At 43.2% G+C, this 18,842-nt stretch overlaps 1 protein-coding gene across 2 annotated transcripts; it reads left to right on the top strand.

The window, feature by feature from the left end:
- The first annotated feature begins 15,364 nt into the window (after window positions 1-15,364).
- On the top strand, window positions 15,365-18,372 carry LOC117710776 (uncharacterized). 2 transcript variants are annotated; one of them, XM_034505974.1, is made up of 2 exons: window positions 15,365-15,881; window positions 18,236-18,372. In XM_034505974.1, the coding sequence occupies exons 1-2, from the start codon at window positions 15,365-15,367 to the stop codon at window positions 18,370-18,372; spliced, it is 654 nt and encodes a 217-aa protein (XP_034361865.1). The 2 variants fall into 2 exon arrangements, with proteins under 2 accessions (XP_034361865.1, XP_034361866.1); XM_034505975.1 differs by lacking the exon at window positions 18,236-18,372 and having other exon boundaries at window positions 15,365-15,898.
- Window positions 18,373-18,842: the final 470 nt, after the last annotated feature.

An 18,842-nucleotide genomic window follows, 5' to 3' on the forward strand; every position in this document is an offset into this window, starting at 1 on the left:
ACGGCTCATGAGGAAATGCTCTAAGGAGGAAGTTGTTCAATATATTACAAATCTTTGACAATTTTCTTTAAATAACTAATTGTGGAGAGTGTATACGCTCATCAGTGTCATTTCTGCTCTTGTCATGGCTATGTAACAATTGTTGTGGCCACAGGAAGGGGTCATATTTTTCCTTCATCTTGTACCTTTGGCTGTATGCAGATTAGGGGAAAGGCTAGCATTATTGATATAGTCACAGTGTCACGCTCGATCCATGTATGTGTTCAAGCCTGCTCCTCAGAGAAGCCTGCTTATTCCAGACTGCAAAGGCAGTAAACGTGTTACGTCAGCTTTATCAAAGGGTATATGGGTAGAGGGTGGCCACTCCAGTCTTTTTCATTTGAAAATAATCCCAAATGTGGGCCAGTAGACTAAGTGGACACAAGGATCTAGAAAACATCGGTCAATTTAGGTTTTTGTTCTTTTTAGCAGCAGCACCAATAAGCAGAGATCATACACCCAATCAATACATTGTTTTTGTGAAATGAGGAAAGTAAATTCTGTGAGATGAATCCATATATTTTTACTTAAAAGGAATTAAATTGTAAATAAAGTTTCAGAAAAATAATGCACTTTGATATGTAGCTTGACTGAATTTGATAAAGGCAGAGCATGCCCCTCATTCGTGTCAGGAAATAATGACCTACCTGGTGACTGCCATCATGGTGTTACTTCTGCTCTTCTCCCTAAGGCAACTAGTATGTGTGTCAGAGTTTGTCAATTTTTGATCTCTCTTAAAAATAAACCCATGTAGAGTGTATTATTTGTTTTCTTTTGTTCAGGTTTATTTGTGACGTATAGACTCGTTGCCTACAGTGATCATTTGTTCATTACTGTTGAAATCATTGCAGGATGGGATCAAGCTTTAATAATGTATTTCATGACTGAAAGACATATTTCCATTTAAGCTAGCGTGAGTCATGTTCTCATGGATGTGTGTATCCACATCTTCTAGTGAATATTGAACTTCTAGTGTGTGTTTGAACAACATTAGTAGGTTGTTTTTCAATTTTTTTTTAAAGTTACCATATTGATCTCCCTCATCCCATCACTGAAGTTTAAGGACCAGACAGGGAAGGAAGATGAGGAGGAGGCCTGTGAAACGCAGACTTCTGAACTTGATGTGGCTATAAGCATCATGAACTCATACCAGCTGTGGCTACCTGCACATGACCAGCACACCATCAAAGCAGTCAAAATTCCATCACAAATTCAGAGGGGCTTCCTGAATCTCATCTCTTCCTGATGAACTGCTGACAGTTGATTGCTGATGGTATGTAGGTAGGGGAGTCATTCTGTTCTCAATGTACGGCCACTGAGAGATTTCCCATGACCCAGTGGATGAATCCAAACACACGTGCATATAATAAGCTCTAACTAGGCTTAGTGGGTTATCAATGATACAAAAATTTAAAAAGTAAAAGGGCATTTTTTTTGACTTCATCAGCATCTTATAAAATATAAATGTTATTTATGTAGCATCCCACTGGGTTGTTCATAGAACAACATACTCAGCACAGTTGCATTTGTTTTTCTGAAAATGCTTCGTCTGAGTGGATTGGATATATTGGTGGTGAAGCCACAGATCGAGGGGTGAGTACATGAATTGAATATTACGTGTGAGAACTATCTAAAGATGCTCAGTGGTGCCAAAGAACGAGGACTCAAACATACTGTGCCGTGCTCTGGGTCTTGACTTGGCTCTGGTGATAGAGAATGAAAGAAGAACGGACACATACAGTGAAGATGGGATCCAGTGGCCTGTGCTTGCTCTGATGGAGGGAGGGTACCAACTACACAGCAACTCAGAGCCTTGTCATGTTTATTATGTACAGCATGGAGGAAGCCTGAGGCCTGGATGGAGAGACAGGGAGAGCTTAACCTACTGAGATTTGGTCTTGCTGTCTACTGTAATACTAAATGTGGGCCTCAAGACCTGGAGTCTGCACGTAGACCCAAGTGACCCTGCCCCCAAGGTATTTCTGATTGGTAAATAAAGATGCCAACTGCTAATAGCTGTGCAGAAGAGATATAGGTGTGGTTTAGGTTTCCTGGGTTTGGGGTCGGAGGAGAACCATGAGAAGAAGGTAGAGGGAGAGAAGCCACCATGGGTTAGGTTAGTCATAAAAATGTGGATCCATTAAAATAGATACAAGAGGCCTCGTTTTAGTCTCCACATTTGCACTTTCCTGTTCTACGCAGATTGACTATTTCTTTATAATTTTCGTCATATATGTTTATTTCTGTGTTTCTTTAAAAAAAACCACATAATTTATAACTTATGTTTTTCAGTTTTCTGTTATTGTCTCTGATGATTATAAGCTCTACATGTTAGCAGTCAAATTGGCTGCTCTTCCTGGAGATGAAATCTTATCCTTCCTCATTGTAGGAGCCAGATGGGTAAAGGACACCACAAGAAAACACACAGCATCAACTAACCTGGGCCAGTACGGGCCCACAACCAGGGAGCCTGCATGGGAACTGAGCTGGGCCCTCTGCACATGTGTAACAGTGTGTAGCTTGATCTTCATGTGGGACTCCTAACAGTGGGGACAGGGACTGTCTCAGACTCTGTTCCTGCTTTTGGGACCTTTTCTCCCTATTTAGCTACCTTGTCTAGCCTCAATAGGAGATGTACCTTGTCTTGCCAAGGTTGGTTGGCATGACAACCAAGGGAGGCCTCCCCTGTTTTGAAGAGAAAGAAAGGAGGAACAGAAATGGGAGAGGTAAGGTGGGACTAAAGCACTTGGGGGACAGAGGGAGGGAAAACAGTCGTTAGGGTGTTAATTAATTAATTAAAAAATCTTTACTCAAATCTAAGAGATATTTGTCTATATTTTTATAAGAATTTCATGGTTTGTTTGTTTGTTTGTTTGTTTTCTGAGACAGGGTTTCTCTGTATAGCCCTGGCTGTCCTGTTGCCCTGGCTCTGTAGATCAGTCTGGTCTTGAACTCAGAGTTCCACTTGCCTCTTGTTCCTGAATGCTGGAATTAAAGTCATGTGCCACCACCACCTGGCTGTGTTTCAAGTTTTTTTTTAAAGTCAATTTTTAAGTCTTTAGTCCACCTGGGTTATATTTTTTGTAGATTATATGAAGAGACTAAGTACTTTCTATCTCAACTTACAGAACATTCTCTGGAAATCCATAGATTGCTGCCCCTTTTCATTCAGATATTAAAAATTTTACTTTTTTCTCACCAGTGTTATCACAAATTAACTTTCCCCCAGATGGCTATTTGTACTGGTAATCACAAAAATGGGGGCATAAAACTATGCAATTTCTAAAAGACCAACAATTTCTAGATGATCGTCTCACATCAAAATCCTGAGATGACTCAGCAGGAAAAGGTGCCTGTTCCAAGCCTCAGTTTGAGCCTCAGGAAACACAAAGTGGGAGGAGAAAAACAACTCTCATAACTTGTCCTCTGATTCAACCCTCACCCCTAGACACACACTGTGATAAAAGCTTTTGAAAGCCTGAAATGGTATCAAGTACACTGTGGCTGAAAAATACTTAAAAGTCACCACCAATGGCTTTTTTAGTCACGGGAATAAGTGGTTTACATGGCTTCTAAAACTAGCTCTTTTGCTCAGTGGTTACTGGTTACTAAGTTGTTGGGGTGAAGTGAGGGAGGTTTTGTTAAGAAAAGGTAATTGGGCCGGGCAGTGGTGGTGCACGCCTTTAATCCCAGCACTTGAGAGGCAGAGGCAGGTGGATTTCTGAGTTCGAGGGCAGCCTGGTCTACAGAGTGAGTTCCAGGATAGCCAGGGCTATACAAAGAAAACCTGTCTCAAAAAACAAACAAACAAACAAAGGTAATTGGGCCCAGGCAGGGAGGGACCCCCAGATGACCTGCACCAGAGACCCAGATAGGGAGCTAGCCTGAGATAACCATCAGTCCTGCCATACAGGTCTCACTGGGCAGACCATGCCTGAGATCACTTCTGTCCAGTGTCACACTGCACCGGTGGGACATAGCACTCCTGAGACCACACCTGAGATGTCCCCAGACACCCAGAGACCCCAGGTGCCACTAAGAGGAGCAAATAAGTGGTGGAGAAATGGAAGATAAAGAGAAGCAGAAGGATTTGTGCACAATAAAGAGAGGCAGAACTGGAGACTCGAGGGTAGTGAGGAACAGCCTGGTGTGAGTAGCCTGTGACACCACCTAAGACCATGGTAAGGGCCTGACCTGTGTTGACACTGAGGGCTATCACCAAACTTCAGGCAGATGGCCTTGTTCCCGGCTGGCACCAGTACCAGGAGCCATGTTGATGTCTAAGAGCTGTGCAGAACCTGACCCCACCCCTTGCCTGGGCATCATGGGAGAGCTCGCCCTGAGGTTGTAAAAGCAGGAGAGCTACCCCCTACCCCAACACACACACATGCCAGCCGCAGTACTCAGGAGAGCAAACCCCCACATTGTCCAGGACGTACAGTAGAACTGGCCTCTGGTTGCAGGAGTTGCCGGTGAGCCAGCCCTGAGGGTATGTGTGTGGGAGAGCTAGCCCTGACACTCATTTCCTGTGCATGGGTGAGAAAGAGATACCTTCCTTCTCTGCTTGCTCCTTGACACCTATGGTAGACAGAAGAGCTGGCCCTGAGGTCATCTGAGCTGGACAGCTGGCCCTACCCCTCACCTGCTGCACCACTAGGGAAAACCAGGCTCCCACCTCACCTGGACAACACAGTAGAGCTGCCCTGGTTGTGGGGGTTATGGGTGAGCTGGTCCCATGAGTGTAGGAGAGCTGGTCTTGCCTCTTGTCTGCTGTGGAATGGCATGGGTAGCAGAGAAATGCCCTCCATACCCCACCCCTACCCCTCACCACCTGTGGCAAGTGAGAGAGCTGGCCCAGTGCTCATGAGAGCAGGAGAGCTATCCCTGCCCCTTATTTGCTATAGCACCCAGGAGATCAGGCCCTGCACCTCATCTGGGCCGCACAGTAGAGCTGAACTTTACAGTGGTGGTGCAGGTGAGCTGGCCCTGAAGGCAGGAACATAGAGAACTGACACCACAACTTGTCTGCCCTGCAGTGGTGCAGAGAAGGGAGAGATGCTCCCTCTTCCACCCCTTAGCCACCAATGGCAGGCCAGAGAACTTGCCCCCAGAGTCATAAGAGTGAGAGAACTGACCTGTCCCACACTGGGTGCAATACTCCAGAGAGCAGGCTCTGCACCTCACCTGGGTAGCACAATAAAACTTGTCCTGATGGTGTGGATTTGGATGAGCCAGCCCAGAAGGCATGGGAGTGGGAGAGCTGGCCCTGCCCCTCGCTGGCTGCAGCATTGGATGAGCTAGCTGGGGTAGGGCTGGAGAGCTCACCCCAGTGAGGTGGGTGTGGGAGAGCTGGTGGGCTGAACATCTCAGATACCTCTCAGGTCCAGATCCAGGGCTTTGAGTTGACCCACCCCAACACCTATCCCTTCGATGAACAGCTGGAACACTTGAAGTTGGCCAGTCCTACAGACTCAAAACTACAGGAGCTCCATCACACGGGGCAATAAGAGGATATCTAAGAAGAGTTATCCCAGTGAGGGTCCAGGATTGATGGTGTAGCAGGAACCAGAGGCCTTGGGCCAGACCAAGGACTCATTGCAATGAACATTTGCAAGCAAAGAAGTGTGGGCAAAAGAGTATACTGTGGTACACACTGTGACACCCTACAGCTTCCACAAGGAGATTTTTTTTCTTTTGTGGGGGAAGATGCAAGGGTGGAGGGAGGGTACAAGGGCACAAGGAGATGCGTGGGATGGGAGTGCATAATGTGAAATTCATAAAGAATCAATAAAAAGTAATATATGTATATATATGAAAAACTGAGAAAAGGTAATTGGCAAATGACAGAGAGAATCGTGAGACGCACAGGTTCCCAGTGCTCAGTCCCCATGTTATGTTTCGTTAAGCCATGCCCGTTGTCATGGCAGACCTGCAGCCAGGACGCCCAGCTCTCCGGAAGATGCTCTCTATTTTCAGCAGCATCCCACACGTTGTCTCTGCCCAAGTCCGAGACTATGATGTGGCTCAGATGAGATGGCATAATATGACAAGCAACACACAGAAACACAACACAATTCAGAAGACAATCGAGAGAAGACTTTATTAGTAAACCCTAAATAATGGCTTGCGGGTTAAGAAGACAATGCTTCGATTTTACAAATGAGTTACTACACAATGAGTCATGGTCATTCTAAACACACGGAAATGAAAGGGTGACTAATATTGGAAAACTCTGAGTGCTTTCTTCCTTTTTTTGATTTTATAAACCTTCTGTTAAGTTAAAAATGAAATAAGCAATTTTATCCAGGTCAATGACAGATAGCCTTGACTGAGAACCAGAGGAGTGAGGAGAAAAGCACTAGCTAAAGCTGTGCTTATAAGCAAACACATGAAACTGCTAACGAGATGACTGGTAGTTGGACAGTGTAAGGATCACCTTCAGAGAAATAGCACTGAGTTTGGTGTACTGTGTTTATCAGATAGGTTTGATAGTGGAAGGCTAGTTTATGTAGATAGTAGGTCTGTGGTAAGTTGATCAACAACTGCAGGACTCACAGCAGCTGGACCCACAGCCTTGGGACAGACAGCCAGGCACACAGACACAGGTGGGCTGGTAGCAAGTCCGGGTGCAGGTCACAGGTCCAGAGCAGGCTGGCTGGCAGCACAGGTTGAGGCAGAAGGGCTGGCAGCAGGGCTTGCAGCAGCTGGACTGACAGCAGCTGGGCTTGCAGCAGGGCTGGCAGCAGGGCTGACAGCAGCTGGACACACAGCAGCAGGGCTTGCAGCAGGGCTGGCAGCAGGGCTTGCAGCAGCTGGACTGACAGCAGGGCTGGCAGCAGGGCTGGCAGCAGGGCTTGCAGCAGCTGGACTGACAGGAGCTAGGCTGGCAGCAGGGCTGGCAGCAGGGTTGGCAGCAAGGCTGGCAGCAGGGCTTGCAGCAGGGCTGGCAGCAGGGCTTGCAGCAGCTGGACACACAGCAGCTAGGCTTGCAGCAGGGCTTGCAGCAGGGTTGGCAGCAGGGTTGGCAGCAGGGTTGGCAGCAGGGCTGGCAGCAGCTGGAGATACAGCACCTGGGCTGGCAGCAGCTGGACTCACAGCAGCTGGACTCACAGCACCTGGGCTGGCAGCAGCTGGACTGACAGCAGCTGGGCTGGCAGCAGGGCTGACAGCAGCTGGACACACAGCAGCAGGGCTGGCAGCAGGGTGTGCGGCAGCAGCTGGTCACACAGCTTGGTTGGAAGCAGGTCCTGCAGCAGGTGGTTTGACAGCAAGGCTGGCAGCAGCTGGAGCCACAGCAGCTGGGCTGGCAGCAGGGCTGGCAGCAGGGCTGGCAGCAGCTGGTCACGCAGCTTGGTCTCCAGCAGGTGGTCCTGCAGCAGGTGGTCCTGCAGCAGGTGGGCTGGCAGCAAGGGGAGCAGCAGGAGTTGGTCATGGTGTTGGATGTGGAGGGAGGGGTTCTGTTCACAGGTGAGTTTTCCAAAAATCTATTTTTTTCTTTGTTATTGTGCCTTTTATATATGATGCCCCAAAGTTTGGGCCAATGAACAGAACTTGCGAGTGTGTCATTGTTTATGCTAATTTTCCCACTTCACAGAAGATGTTGATCCTTAAGCGTTTTGAAATTTCCCTTAGTAATAGGTGTTTACTTTCCTAATTGGTAAACAAACAATTAAAATCTTTTCCTGAAATGGTAAAACAACTGCCACTCACTGCATCAGCTTAACAATAATGGGTTTTTGTTTGTTTGTTTGTTTTGTGTTTTTCTTTACAGTGTGTGGACAAAAAGTTTAGGTGCACACATTTCAGTGTTTTTTTTCATTTTGTTGTTTTTTTTTTTTTTTTTTTTTTTTTTTTTGGAAACACAGTGGAATAATTGGTTTTGGCTTTTCCTAGTAATAATCCTGTCTCAGTTATGCAGGCTATAAATGATATTCTTGTGCAGGATTGCATTAAGACCCAATAGTTTCTAAACAGTGTCACTAAGTGACCATATAAAATGTGCATGCAGAAAACGGTCTTCAGAGTGCACGGTTGCCCCTCTGAAGTCAGAGATGTTCCCTCAGCGCTACTTCAGTGTGAGGTAGACTATGGATGTTGTTCCACTTCGGTGTGAAGTAGATCATTAGGGTTTCATTAGCAATTTCGTTGTGTGGCTTTTAAAAAGAAAAAAGAAATGGTTTGATTTCTTCCATAGTTCCCAGTTCCCAAAAGAGACTAACTTTTAGAAACATTTAAGCCAGTGATGTTTCTAATAACTGAATACCCATTAGAAGATGATACTTGTCAATGCAATTGTAATAAATAAATATCCACATCCTTTGTTCTGTTACCAGTATGTACTCGAACCGATATACGATGGCTTGCCTCTTTCCATAACTGACTTAATTGATGTTTCAAAGCTATAATAGTTTTGTCCCTTACACTTCTGACTTAGACGAATGCTCAGACAACCATTGTTTTATGATTGCTTACGGCCAGTTTAATCCAACCATCACAAATTCTTCCAATTTACTTTCCAATAATGATTTTCCTAGTAGCAAGAAATCTACACAGCTAAGTGACATGTACTCCTGTAAACTATTGAGAATGTAAAGACAATCCACTATGATCTACCCGGACAAGGAACTGACTAACCACACCCAACAGTTCAGAGCTTCTGTTGATCTCAGCCCAGCCCATTCCCATTCACAGCCATCCAAAGGTCACAGTGCAAGGCCTGCTTGGACAGCTGCCCTATCTTCATCCTGAAATTCTTTCACAACTTTGTACATCTATAAAGCGCTTCAGTGATATTCATTTTTTCTTTTTCTTTATTTATTAGATATTTTATTTACACTTCAGATGCTATCCCCTTTCCCCATTCCCCCCCTTAGAAAACCCCTATCCCATGCTCCCTTTTCCTTTTTGCATTTATACATTTTTTTAAAAAATGTTAATCATAGGCTTTATAAGTTTGGTATCGTTCAATCAGAGGTGTAACCCACTACCCAACCTAGATATAACAACTATCTTTGACTGGTGGAGATACATGAACATCTGCCTCCCTGTCTCCCCCCTCTTTCTCACCTAGTTTCTCCTCTCCTTCTTCTCCTCTTCTTACTCCTTTTCTTCCTCTCAGTACTTCTCCTACCTTAGCTCCTCCTACACATCACCCTTCCTATTGAAATGAAACTTTTCTCACAAAATACAATTAGAGCATAATTATGCCAATTTGTATCAGTGAGGTACAAGATAGTCCTAATACCCAGTCCATCCTTTTGTTGACTAACCAGCACCTCTGTCATCTATCCTAACTAAAACATTTAGTTCTGAACCTGGCTTTAGGATGAATGTCAGCTGACGACCATCCACTCAAATCTTTTCTCTCAAGGTAAGTAGCTATAAGTTTTCAACCCTGTCAGAAATCCAGAATGACTGAGTTAACTATAATTGTGGGAAGCACAAAGCATAGCTTCTAAAACTTAGCCAATTTATAGAGACCTCTGAACTCCTGGACACTCGCTCTACTTCAAAACGTTGGAGCATCTGTTCTGCCTTCTGGCCCAGGATCATCTGACAGACCTTAGTGCTGCAGAATTATTAAGGGCAGATTACTCTGTCTAGGCAGATATAATCAGTCGACTATTCTGCAAGTGTGTCCTTTTCTGGACAGTAATTTGTCTGTAGAAGGAAAGTGGCAATTCTTGCCTGGTGGCTGTCTCACCACAACTGGAGTAACTCCAAGGATGCTCAATTTCTTCTTAGAATTCAATATAGGAAGCTGTCCAGAGCAGACAGGTCTCTAATGAAAATGAACTTTAATACAGAAATGTTTGTCATGTCAATTCTAAGGATTTCTGATGTTTTGAAAACCAACTATCCTTGTGAGGTAATCTGGACTGTTGCCTGTTAACTCCACTCAGCAATTTCTAAATAAAACATAGAGAACACCCTTATAATAAACTCCAAGCCATGAATTTGCTATAGTCCCTTAACTCACATGCTGACCATCTCAAATCAGTTAAAAAAAAATTAAAGAAGGACTGGGTCTAAGCTTTGTATTTCTAAATGTGTTATACTGGTACAATGCCTATGAGAGTAACAATATTCATCTCACACTGGGCTGGAGAGATGGCTCAGCCGTTAAAGGCTAGGCTCACAACCAAAAATATAAGAATTCATTTTCTCTTTATCCCTTTTCCACTTTCACCAACCCCTTTACTCTTCTCAGTGTGTCTCCTACTTCTATGTCTGGTTTGTGAGATACTACATCTAATTACATCTGCTTGCATGTGCAGGGATGGGACTAACTCCAAGGGCAACTGAACAGTGGCCCCACCAGTACTGCTTTCACCAACTACTAACTGTGGATAGCTCTTCAGGGAGGGCTGGGTCTCATAGACTTTCCCCAGCCATGATTGATCATTGACTGACACAGTTTTGTGCAGGTAATTGTGGATCCCGTGAATTCATAAGTATGACAGCCATGTCACATCCAGAAGATCTTGTGTTTCAATGCACATTTCCTCATCCTCCAGCACTGATATTCTTTCTACTTCCTATTCTGCAAAGCTCTTTGAGCCTGGGTAGAATGTGGGGTGGGCCAGGTGATATATCTCATTTAAGGCTGAGATCTCAATTGACACATATTTTAGCTCATGATCCATTGTGAGTCTGTATTTACTACAACCCACTGAAGAAAAGAAAAAAAATAAAAATAAACCTTCTTGGACCATGAATGACCTGTTGAATTATAATGTATTTGTGATTGTATGTGGAATAGTTGTATCATGTTAGGTGCAATTATGACCTGCTTATTGCTTTCATATGAAAATTAAGCTTGACATAAAGAGATATGACTGTGTATCAAACGGACAAGAGCTGGACTTGCGAGGGTTGTCCTTGGTTGTCAACTTGACTACATCTGGAATTAACTAAAGACCAGGGTAAACCTGGGTGGAATTTTTTTTCTTAAGTAATTTGAAGTAGGTAGACTCACTTCTAATATGGATCTTTGAGGTGAAAAAGTAAACCTTTAATACAGATCTTTTGAGGTGGGGATAGCCATCTTTAATCTAGACCACACTTGCTGCTGGCAGCCTATATGAAGGACAGAGAAGGAAGCTTGCTCTCTGTCAGCTTGCTCTCACTCTTGCTAGCTAGCAAGTCCGCCTCTTCACTGGCATTAAAGCCTGCTTATTTAGGATTCAGGCATATCCTGAAGACCAGCTGAGACTGGCATTAAAGCCTGCTTATTTAGGATTCAGGCATATCCTGAAGACCAGCTGAGATGTTCAACATCATGGGGTAAAGAAATACTGGATTCTTGGACCTTCTGTTCATAAACAGCCATTGTTGGATTAGCTGGACCAGTGTGTTAGGCTGACCAATGAACAAGAAGGAATAAATTCAGGGTGAAGCTGAGCACCTCTCTCAGTGGTTTTTGAGGGTTTCCAGTGGTGGAGTGAGAGAGAAGACTGAAGGGCTGAAAGGATTTGCAGCCCCATGGGGAGAGCAACAATACCAACCAACCAGAGCTCCCAGGGTCTAAACCGCTAGCCTGGGAGTGCGTAGGGAGAGACCCATGGCTCCAGCTCTATATGTAGGGGAGGATGGCCTTGTAGGGCATAGGTGGGAAAGGAAGTCCTTGGTCCAGTGAAGGCTGGATGCCTAGTGTGGGAGAATTCGCAGGTGGGGAGGTGGGTGGGGCAATCCTCATAGAAGCAGGAGGAGGGGGGATGGAATAGGGAGTTCCTGGATGGGGGAGGAAATGGGGAAAGGGGATTACATCTGGAATGTAAATAAAATATCCAATAAAAAATAAAACAAAAAGAAAAAAGAAAGAAAGAAGTTGAAAGCACATTTCAATGATAGTATGCTGGTCTCAGCAAAGCTTAGGGAGCAGGGTTGCTATGGGAACATGAAGGCTTCACAACAATTGAAGACATCAGTCAGAAGGAAGGTTGGAGGTGGTTGCATGGTCAGCAAGAGCTGCGCAGGGTGTGCTGCAGCCACTGGCCACACAGGCTGGTCTCCAATGGGTGGTCCTTCAGGAGAAGGTTCTGCAGTAGTTGGGTTGGCAGTAAGAGGAGCAGTGGTATGGGTCCTGGTGAGTCATGTGGGGGCGGGGCTTCTGAGGGGAGACAAGTTTCTCATTGCCAGCAGTCCCGGCTCTGTTGGATCTTTCATGTACTTTTTTCCAGCATAGAATAAAGGAGAATTTAAGGTTTGTTAGCTTTAAAAGTCGTACTAACTGTAGTTTGTGATAGGACAGACAGATCAATACTTGATGTGGAAAAGAAGTAAAATGAATACTTTTATTTTAAATATTTAAATTTGAAACAATGTGCCTTTCACCAGTCTTACTTCTTCCTGACTTTCAACTTTACCATACGGATTTTTATATCAATTATTTTGCTATTATATACTGAGGTCTGACTTTTGTATCTGATGTATCCATGTTTTCAAAGTTGTTTTTTTTTTGTTGTTGTTGTTTTTGTTTTTTTAGATTTATTTATTTTACATATGTGAGTACACTGTCACTGTCTTCAGACACACCAGAAGAGGGCATCAGATCCCATTACAGATGGTTGTGAGCCACCATGTGGGTGCTGGGACTTGAACTCAGGACCTCTGGAAGAGCAGTCAGTGCTCTTAACCGCTGAGCCATCTCTCCAACCCTGATGTATCCATGTTTACATCTACATTAAGTATCATCCAAACTGGGGAGATTGTGTTTCTTCGTCTCACTCAGGAACAGAGAGTTAAGCGGTGGGAGGAAGAGGAACAACTCATCCTATGCTGAGCACAGCAATGAATGAGACACATCAAAAAAAAGTACAAGAGGTGCGGAATGAAGTGCTGCTGCAATTTAAAAGGACCACCTACTGCTTGGGATGAAGAGCTTATTCAATGAAAATCAGGCAAGCATCCCTTTAAGAGGCAGATATAATTGCATAGACAGCCAGCGTGTCAAGACCAGAATGTTTGGGAAGGTCATAGTCAGAAAACAATTACAAACACAATGACGCTAACTCAGCTGCAGGGTGCTGAGCATCACACCTGAAGAGCCATACAGAGCCTCCACCCGGGACACTATGGCCACCTCCTACAGTTTCACCTGCTTTGACCAGGACTACATGTGGTCAAAGCCTCTGCTGAGAATTCTGTGTCTCTTGATGTTGGCAGAACACTTGATGTTAGACTGCTTGCTGTTACCCAGTTTCTCATTGTTGCTGTCCATCAGTCCTGGGCATGACTACATTGTGTGTGCCTCCCTTTTCATGGTCTCATCATTACCTCTGTGCTTGTACTGAGCCAGCACTACATCTGTCACTCAATTGGTGATGCCATCAAGAAGTTCTTTTACTTAACACTGTTTTGGTTCTTTGAGTCTGGCCTTGAACTCCTGATTTTCCTGCCTCTGCTTCCTAAGTGCTAACATAGGAATATGCCACTATACTTGATCTAAGGATTAATTTTTGCAAGCAACTATTTAAACTATAAAACACATAAGAGTGAATTACATGTCTATTACTGTGGCATGCTGACATGACCAAATGTTTCCTGTGAGTTTATTGACCAAGTTCATAATATTACCATCTCAGGCATGCCTTGGACTTTTTAAGGAATCATACGTGATAGAGTGACTATGTCCCAATAAATACCTACTCTCTTAATATCATAAATATTTGTGGTCATTAAGCATGTCTGACCATCAATTTATTTGGAGAAAAGTTTGGGTCACTGTCACATGAACAAAGAAAATAACTGGTATATAACATTTATATTATAGTAGGCAGACTGAAATATTAACTCTTAATTTTTTCATGCAATTACAGACAAATGTGTAGAAGCCAAGACAAACTAGGAGATAATTAGATGACAGATAGATATTTATATTTTAATGAAAGGAATTACTATCCAAAAGATGGAAGAGATATTTTGTTATATTATTTTTCTTCCTTTGCACAGAGAAGGCTGGTTGTCTCCAAAGAAATAAATGATCATGGCATTTGGTTCAATCAGATCAAGTCAACATGCTAAGGTTACACACATGTACTAGTTTTAACTTTGACATGACTTCCTTGCAATACAGTTTTCACATCTCCAAAAGGTCAACTCTCCTGTTTCTATAAGCACTTAACCTATTTTTCAAAATAACTATAATAAATCCACAGGAGAATGATAAAATGACAACCTTAACTCAGACTCTCAGAAAGTTTTCTTTATAAATGTTTATTTCAAGATGAAGAATAGTGATATAAAAGAATTTGAATAGAATTGCTATCTTAGATACAATGTCTAGTTACCATCTATCCCAACTTATGTCTAAAAAATTGCATTTCCATAGATTTCATATATACTTAGACTATTTATAAATGATATCAGACTACAATGAAGATCTCAACAGTAGAAATAATATGCAGTTTTTCTTCTATCCCAACACAATGAAGTTAGACAGCACCACCAGAAAATACCTTAAGAACTGAATTGAGGCGACCTGAGACAGCCAAGGACTTGAGTGCAAAGTGCACACAAAGGTTCATTTTTACTATTGCAGCTACTTTGTAATAATACAAATTTATGATATAATACAATACAATAATACCAAACAATACAATATAATAATACAGAGTTATAAGTTTACAGTTCAGCAGAGAAATCTATTTTACAGCCCAGAATGTTTAAGTTGTCTAAAACACAACAATGTTATTTGTCTTTAGAAAAACTGAGATATGTTAACATCATTCTAGAAATTGAAAAAAGTCACAAGCATTCCTGTGTTCCTTCCTATGCTTGTTGTCATTCCACATTCCCTTCCTGAGAAATATGAAGTTGGAATGGTCCTCATGCCCATGTCAAAATTTATTATCCCCACATAATCTTAGTTCAAACTTTCTTCTAGTACTTTAACAGTTTATTTTTCAAAGTGTCTTTAGATACAAGAGGCACAGACCCACTGCAGGTTAGTATCAAGCTTCATGGTGACACATGGGATGCTGGATTTAGTTTGCTATGTCATCTATGACTGTCAGTCAGATGAGTCAGAATAAGAATAGATATGATGATACACATAAGGAAACAAAAGAGGTGGCTCAAGAGAAAAGACTGGATTTGATAAACCCTGACCTTGAGAAAGAAAATGCATTCCATCTAACATTTACATAGTCTTCCATAATTAGCTAATTTAGTAACTGTTTATCTATTAAGAGAAACAAAAACAAGGAAATGACCCTTACCCTGGTAACAGCATCAGGGTATAAAAGAGGACAGGGAATAAGAAGACTCACATATTTGAGAAACTCACTCTCTTGGAAATCTCAGAACCTCCACCTCTGACATCATGGTCAACTCCTGTTGTGGCTCTGTCTGCTCTGAGCAGGGCTGTGATCAAAGTCTCTGCCAGGAGAGCTGCTGCCAGCCCAGCTGCTGCCAGACTACCTGCTGCAGGACCACCTGCTGCCGCCCCAGCTGCTGTGTGTCCAGCTGCTGCAGGCCCAGCTGCCAGACCACCTGCTGCCGCCCAGTCTGCTGCCAGACTACCTGCCGCCCCAGCTGTGGAGTGTCCAGCTGTTGTCGCCCAATGTGCTGTCAGACCACCTGCCGCCCCAGCTGTGGAGTGTCTAGCTGCTGCCGTCCAATCTGCTGCCAGACTACCTGCTGCCAGACCACCTGCCGCCCCAGCTGTGGAGTGTCCAGCTGCTGCTCTCCAGTGTGTTGTCAGACCACCTGCCGCCCCAGCTGTGGTGTGTCCAGCTGCTGCCGCCCAGTCTGCTGCCAGACCACCTGCCGCCCCAGCTGTGGAGTGTCTAGCTGTTGCCGTCCAGTCTGCTGTCAGACCACTTGCTGCCGTACAACTTGTGGCCCCTCTTGCTAAATTTCCTTTCTAACTACCAACCCTGAGGCGGCTGTAATCACAATGATCTAACCTTCTCATCCATGTTAACTTTTCCATGTATTAAATGGCTTCTACTTTTGTTGTTCTGACACCAGTAAGAAACTGGCAGAAGAGAGGGCTACATTAAGTACCACTCATATTTCCGAAGGATCTCACCTCTACATGCCTGTCTCAGCTACATGGTGCAACTGATAATATCCCTCTAGTCTCTACTGTCATCCTTCCCTTGGCCTTCACCATTCTGTGTTCACTATTATTCAATAAATATTGCCTTATATCAGAAACATATATATGTATATATCTTTCTTCATTTATTTTAAGAGAATTTATTTTCTAGTACTATTCCTTCCAAGGTGTGACCAAGAAGGAAACTAGTTTTGCTACTATGTTAGAAGTATGCATAGTACCACATTTATAGTAGAATTATTTACAATGGCTGGGAAGCAGAATTAGCCTGTGTCTATCAACTGATGCGTGGTCAAAAAAACTCCTTATACATAATGGAATGCTGTTTACCCATAAAATGGGTGGAGTTTTGCAATTTGCAACAACATAGAATTGAATAGAATTGGAAGATGTTATTAAGTAAACTCAGCCAGATCCAGAAAGAAAATACCCATGATATAGCTCAAAGGTGGAATCTAAAAGAAATCATCTCATAGAAGCTGAGAGTTGAAAAGTGGCTCCAAGATGCTGGAGAGAATAGAGAGACAGAGGTGAAGACTGTCTGGTTAACACACTATGAAACAATGAGGTAGAAAAGTTCTAGGGCTGGAGAGATGGCTCAGTGCTTAGGAGCTCTGGTTGCTCTTTAGGGGACCCCAGTTAAATTCCCAGCACCCATATGCCACAGCAGGAGATCCAGCACCCTCATACCAGGCAAGCACATGGTATACTGACAAACATGCAGGCAAAACACCACACACATACATTAAATAAATAAATAAATAAATAAATAAATAAATAGAACGTTAAAAACTAAATAGTTCTAGTATTCAATTGCATAAGAAAGTTTCTATAGATGATTAATATTTTACATTTCAAAATTACCTGGAACAAAAGATATAGGATGTTTGCACCAGTGGAAAATAATACATATTTGAAGATGTAAATATATTAACTCAGATTTAAACAGCGTATCATGAATACAGGTATAAAACATCACATAGTATCCTATAAACACATACAATTTTATATATCAATTCAAAACAGAAAAGAAAACTGATTTTGCACATATAATCTCTTATCCATATGGTGAAAAGGACTATATTTCAAAATAACATGACCTACTTTTTTCATTAACAATAATTTTCCTTTAAATTTATAAAACTCTAGGCAGGCTCACGGGGCCACTGAACTCTGAGGATAAGACACCTGAAGACAAGTAGCTTCCTAAGGAACTCACAGTCTAGTTCTTGAAATAAGGGTTTAGGAGTAAAAGGCACAACCCCAGCAGATGGGATGTATTGGAGACAACGTCTGTTCTGGAGAAGGGTAATATGGGAGGATTTTAAAACGTTTATAAATAGAGTGAGTTAAAAGCTAGTAAATGCTAGGGAAGTATGCAAGTCATAGACTCATAGGATCAAAAAAGAAAGAGAAAAAGCAGGAGGGGGAGGAAGAAGAAGAGAAGGAAGGGGAGGAAGAGGAAGAAGAGGGGGAAGAGAAGAGGAAGTAGTGGTGGTGGCAGCTGCAGCCAAGGATTGTTTACATTCTTACGACAAAAGGAGAGGAATGAGCCAAGAGATCTGCAGTCCTGGGGCAAATATGGCAGAAAACGGACTGTGCTACCCACTTCCCAGCCGCCTTCACAGTAGTGACATTGTGTTAAATGAGTCATGAGCAGGCAAGGACACGCTCTGTTAGCGTGGGCTGTGTGGATAACTCCAGAAGGGACTTGGGGGAAGAGTTAAATAGCAGGCAAGTAAAAGCTGCACAGAAGAGGCCAGCAAGATGGCACTAAGGGCTTGCTGCCAAAACTGGGACCCACGTGGCGGAAGGGAGGAAGGAGGGAACTGACAATCATGGTTGTCCTCTGACCTCCACACACATGCAATGGCATGTATGTGCCCTCCCTACACAAACACTCATGCACACAAATAAATAAAATTTAGTCAAACACAATTTAAAAGTTTGCCAGAAGGAAGGACTTAGGTTGTATATGAAAGTTGTGCCCTGAGTGTGTGTGTACTTTTGGGATATTCTTAGATCCTTTAAAATCAGTTAGAGCTCTGGTGGGCTTGATCCTATCCCGGGGAACAAACAAAATACCTCTTGAAACTACTGTGTGTCCAGCTGTTGCTGCCTCAGCTGCAGTGTGTCCAACTTGCAACCCTAGCTGCTGTGTGTTTAGCTGTTCTTGCCCCAGCTACTGTGTGTCCAGCTGTTGTTGCCCCAGCTGCTGTGTGTCCAGCTGCTGTAAGTCTATCTGCTGTCATCCTGTCCTTTGCTAGACCACCTGCTGTCATCCACTCTCCTGTGGATCATCTTGTCAAATTTCATTTGTGACCACAACTCTCAGGCCAACCAACATGTTGCCTGAGTATAAGACTTCTTCATTTCCTTAGTCTACCACACCTGGCTTTGTTCTGACCTGTTACGTGCTACTGTATGTATTCACCTATTGGTCATGACATCAAGCAACTACTTAAAGCCATTTTTTTTTAAGCCAACGCCACATGGAACTATCATGCCTATGGCCATGGCATTCTGTCAGATGACCTGATGTGTCATGCTAGTTTACTAGAGCAGGCTCCTGCTATTTCACATAACTTGCCTTTTAATGGAATTTTTTTATGATAGGCTGTGTCCCTGTAAATGCTTTATTGGTATTATAAACATTTGTAAACTTTATTTCTAGCATTTATTTTTTTATTTGGGAAAAATGCTTGCAGTTCTGTGATCTAAATAAAGAAAATAAAAT

The sequence above is a fragment of the Arvicanthis niloticus genome, chromosome 6 (assembly GCF_011762505.2).
Source record: "Arvicanthis niloticus isolate mArvNil1 chromosome 6, mArvNil1.pat.X, whole genome shotgun sequence".
Classification (NCBI taxonomy): Eukaryota; Metazoa; Chordata; class Mammalia; order Rodentia; family Muridae; genus Arvicanthis; species Arvicanthis niloticus.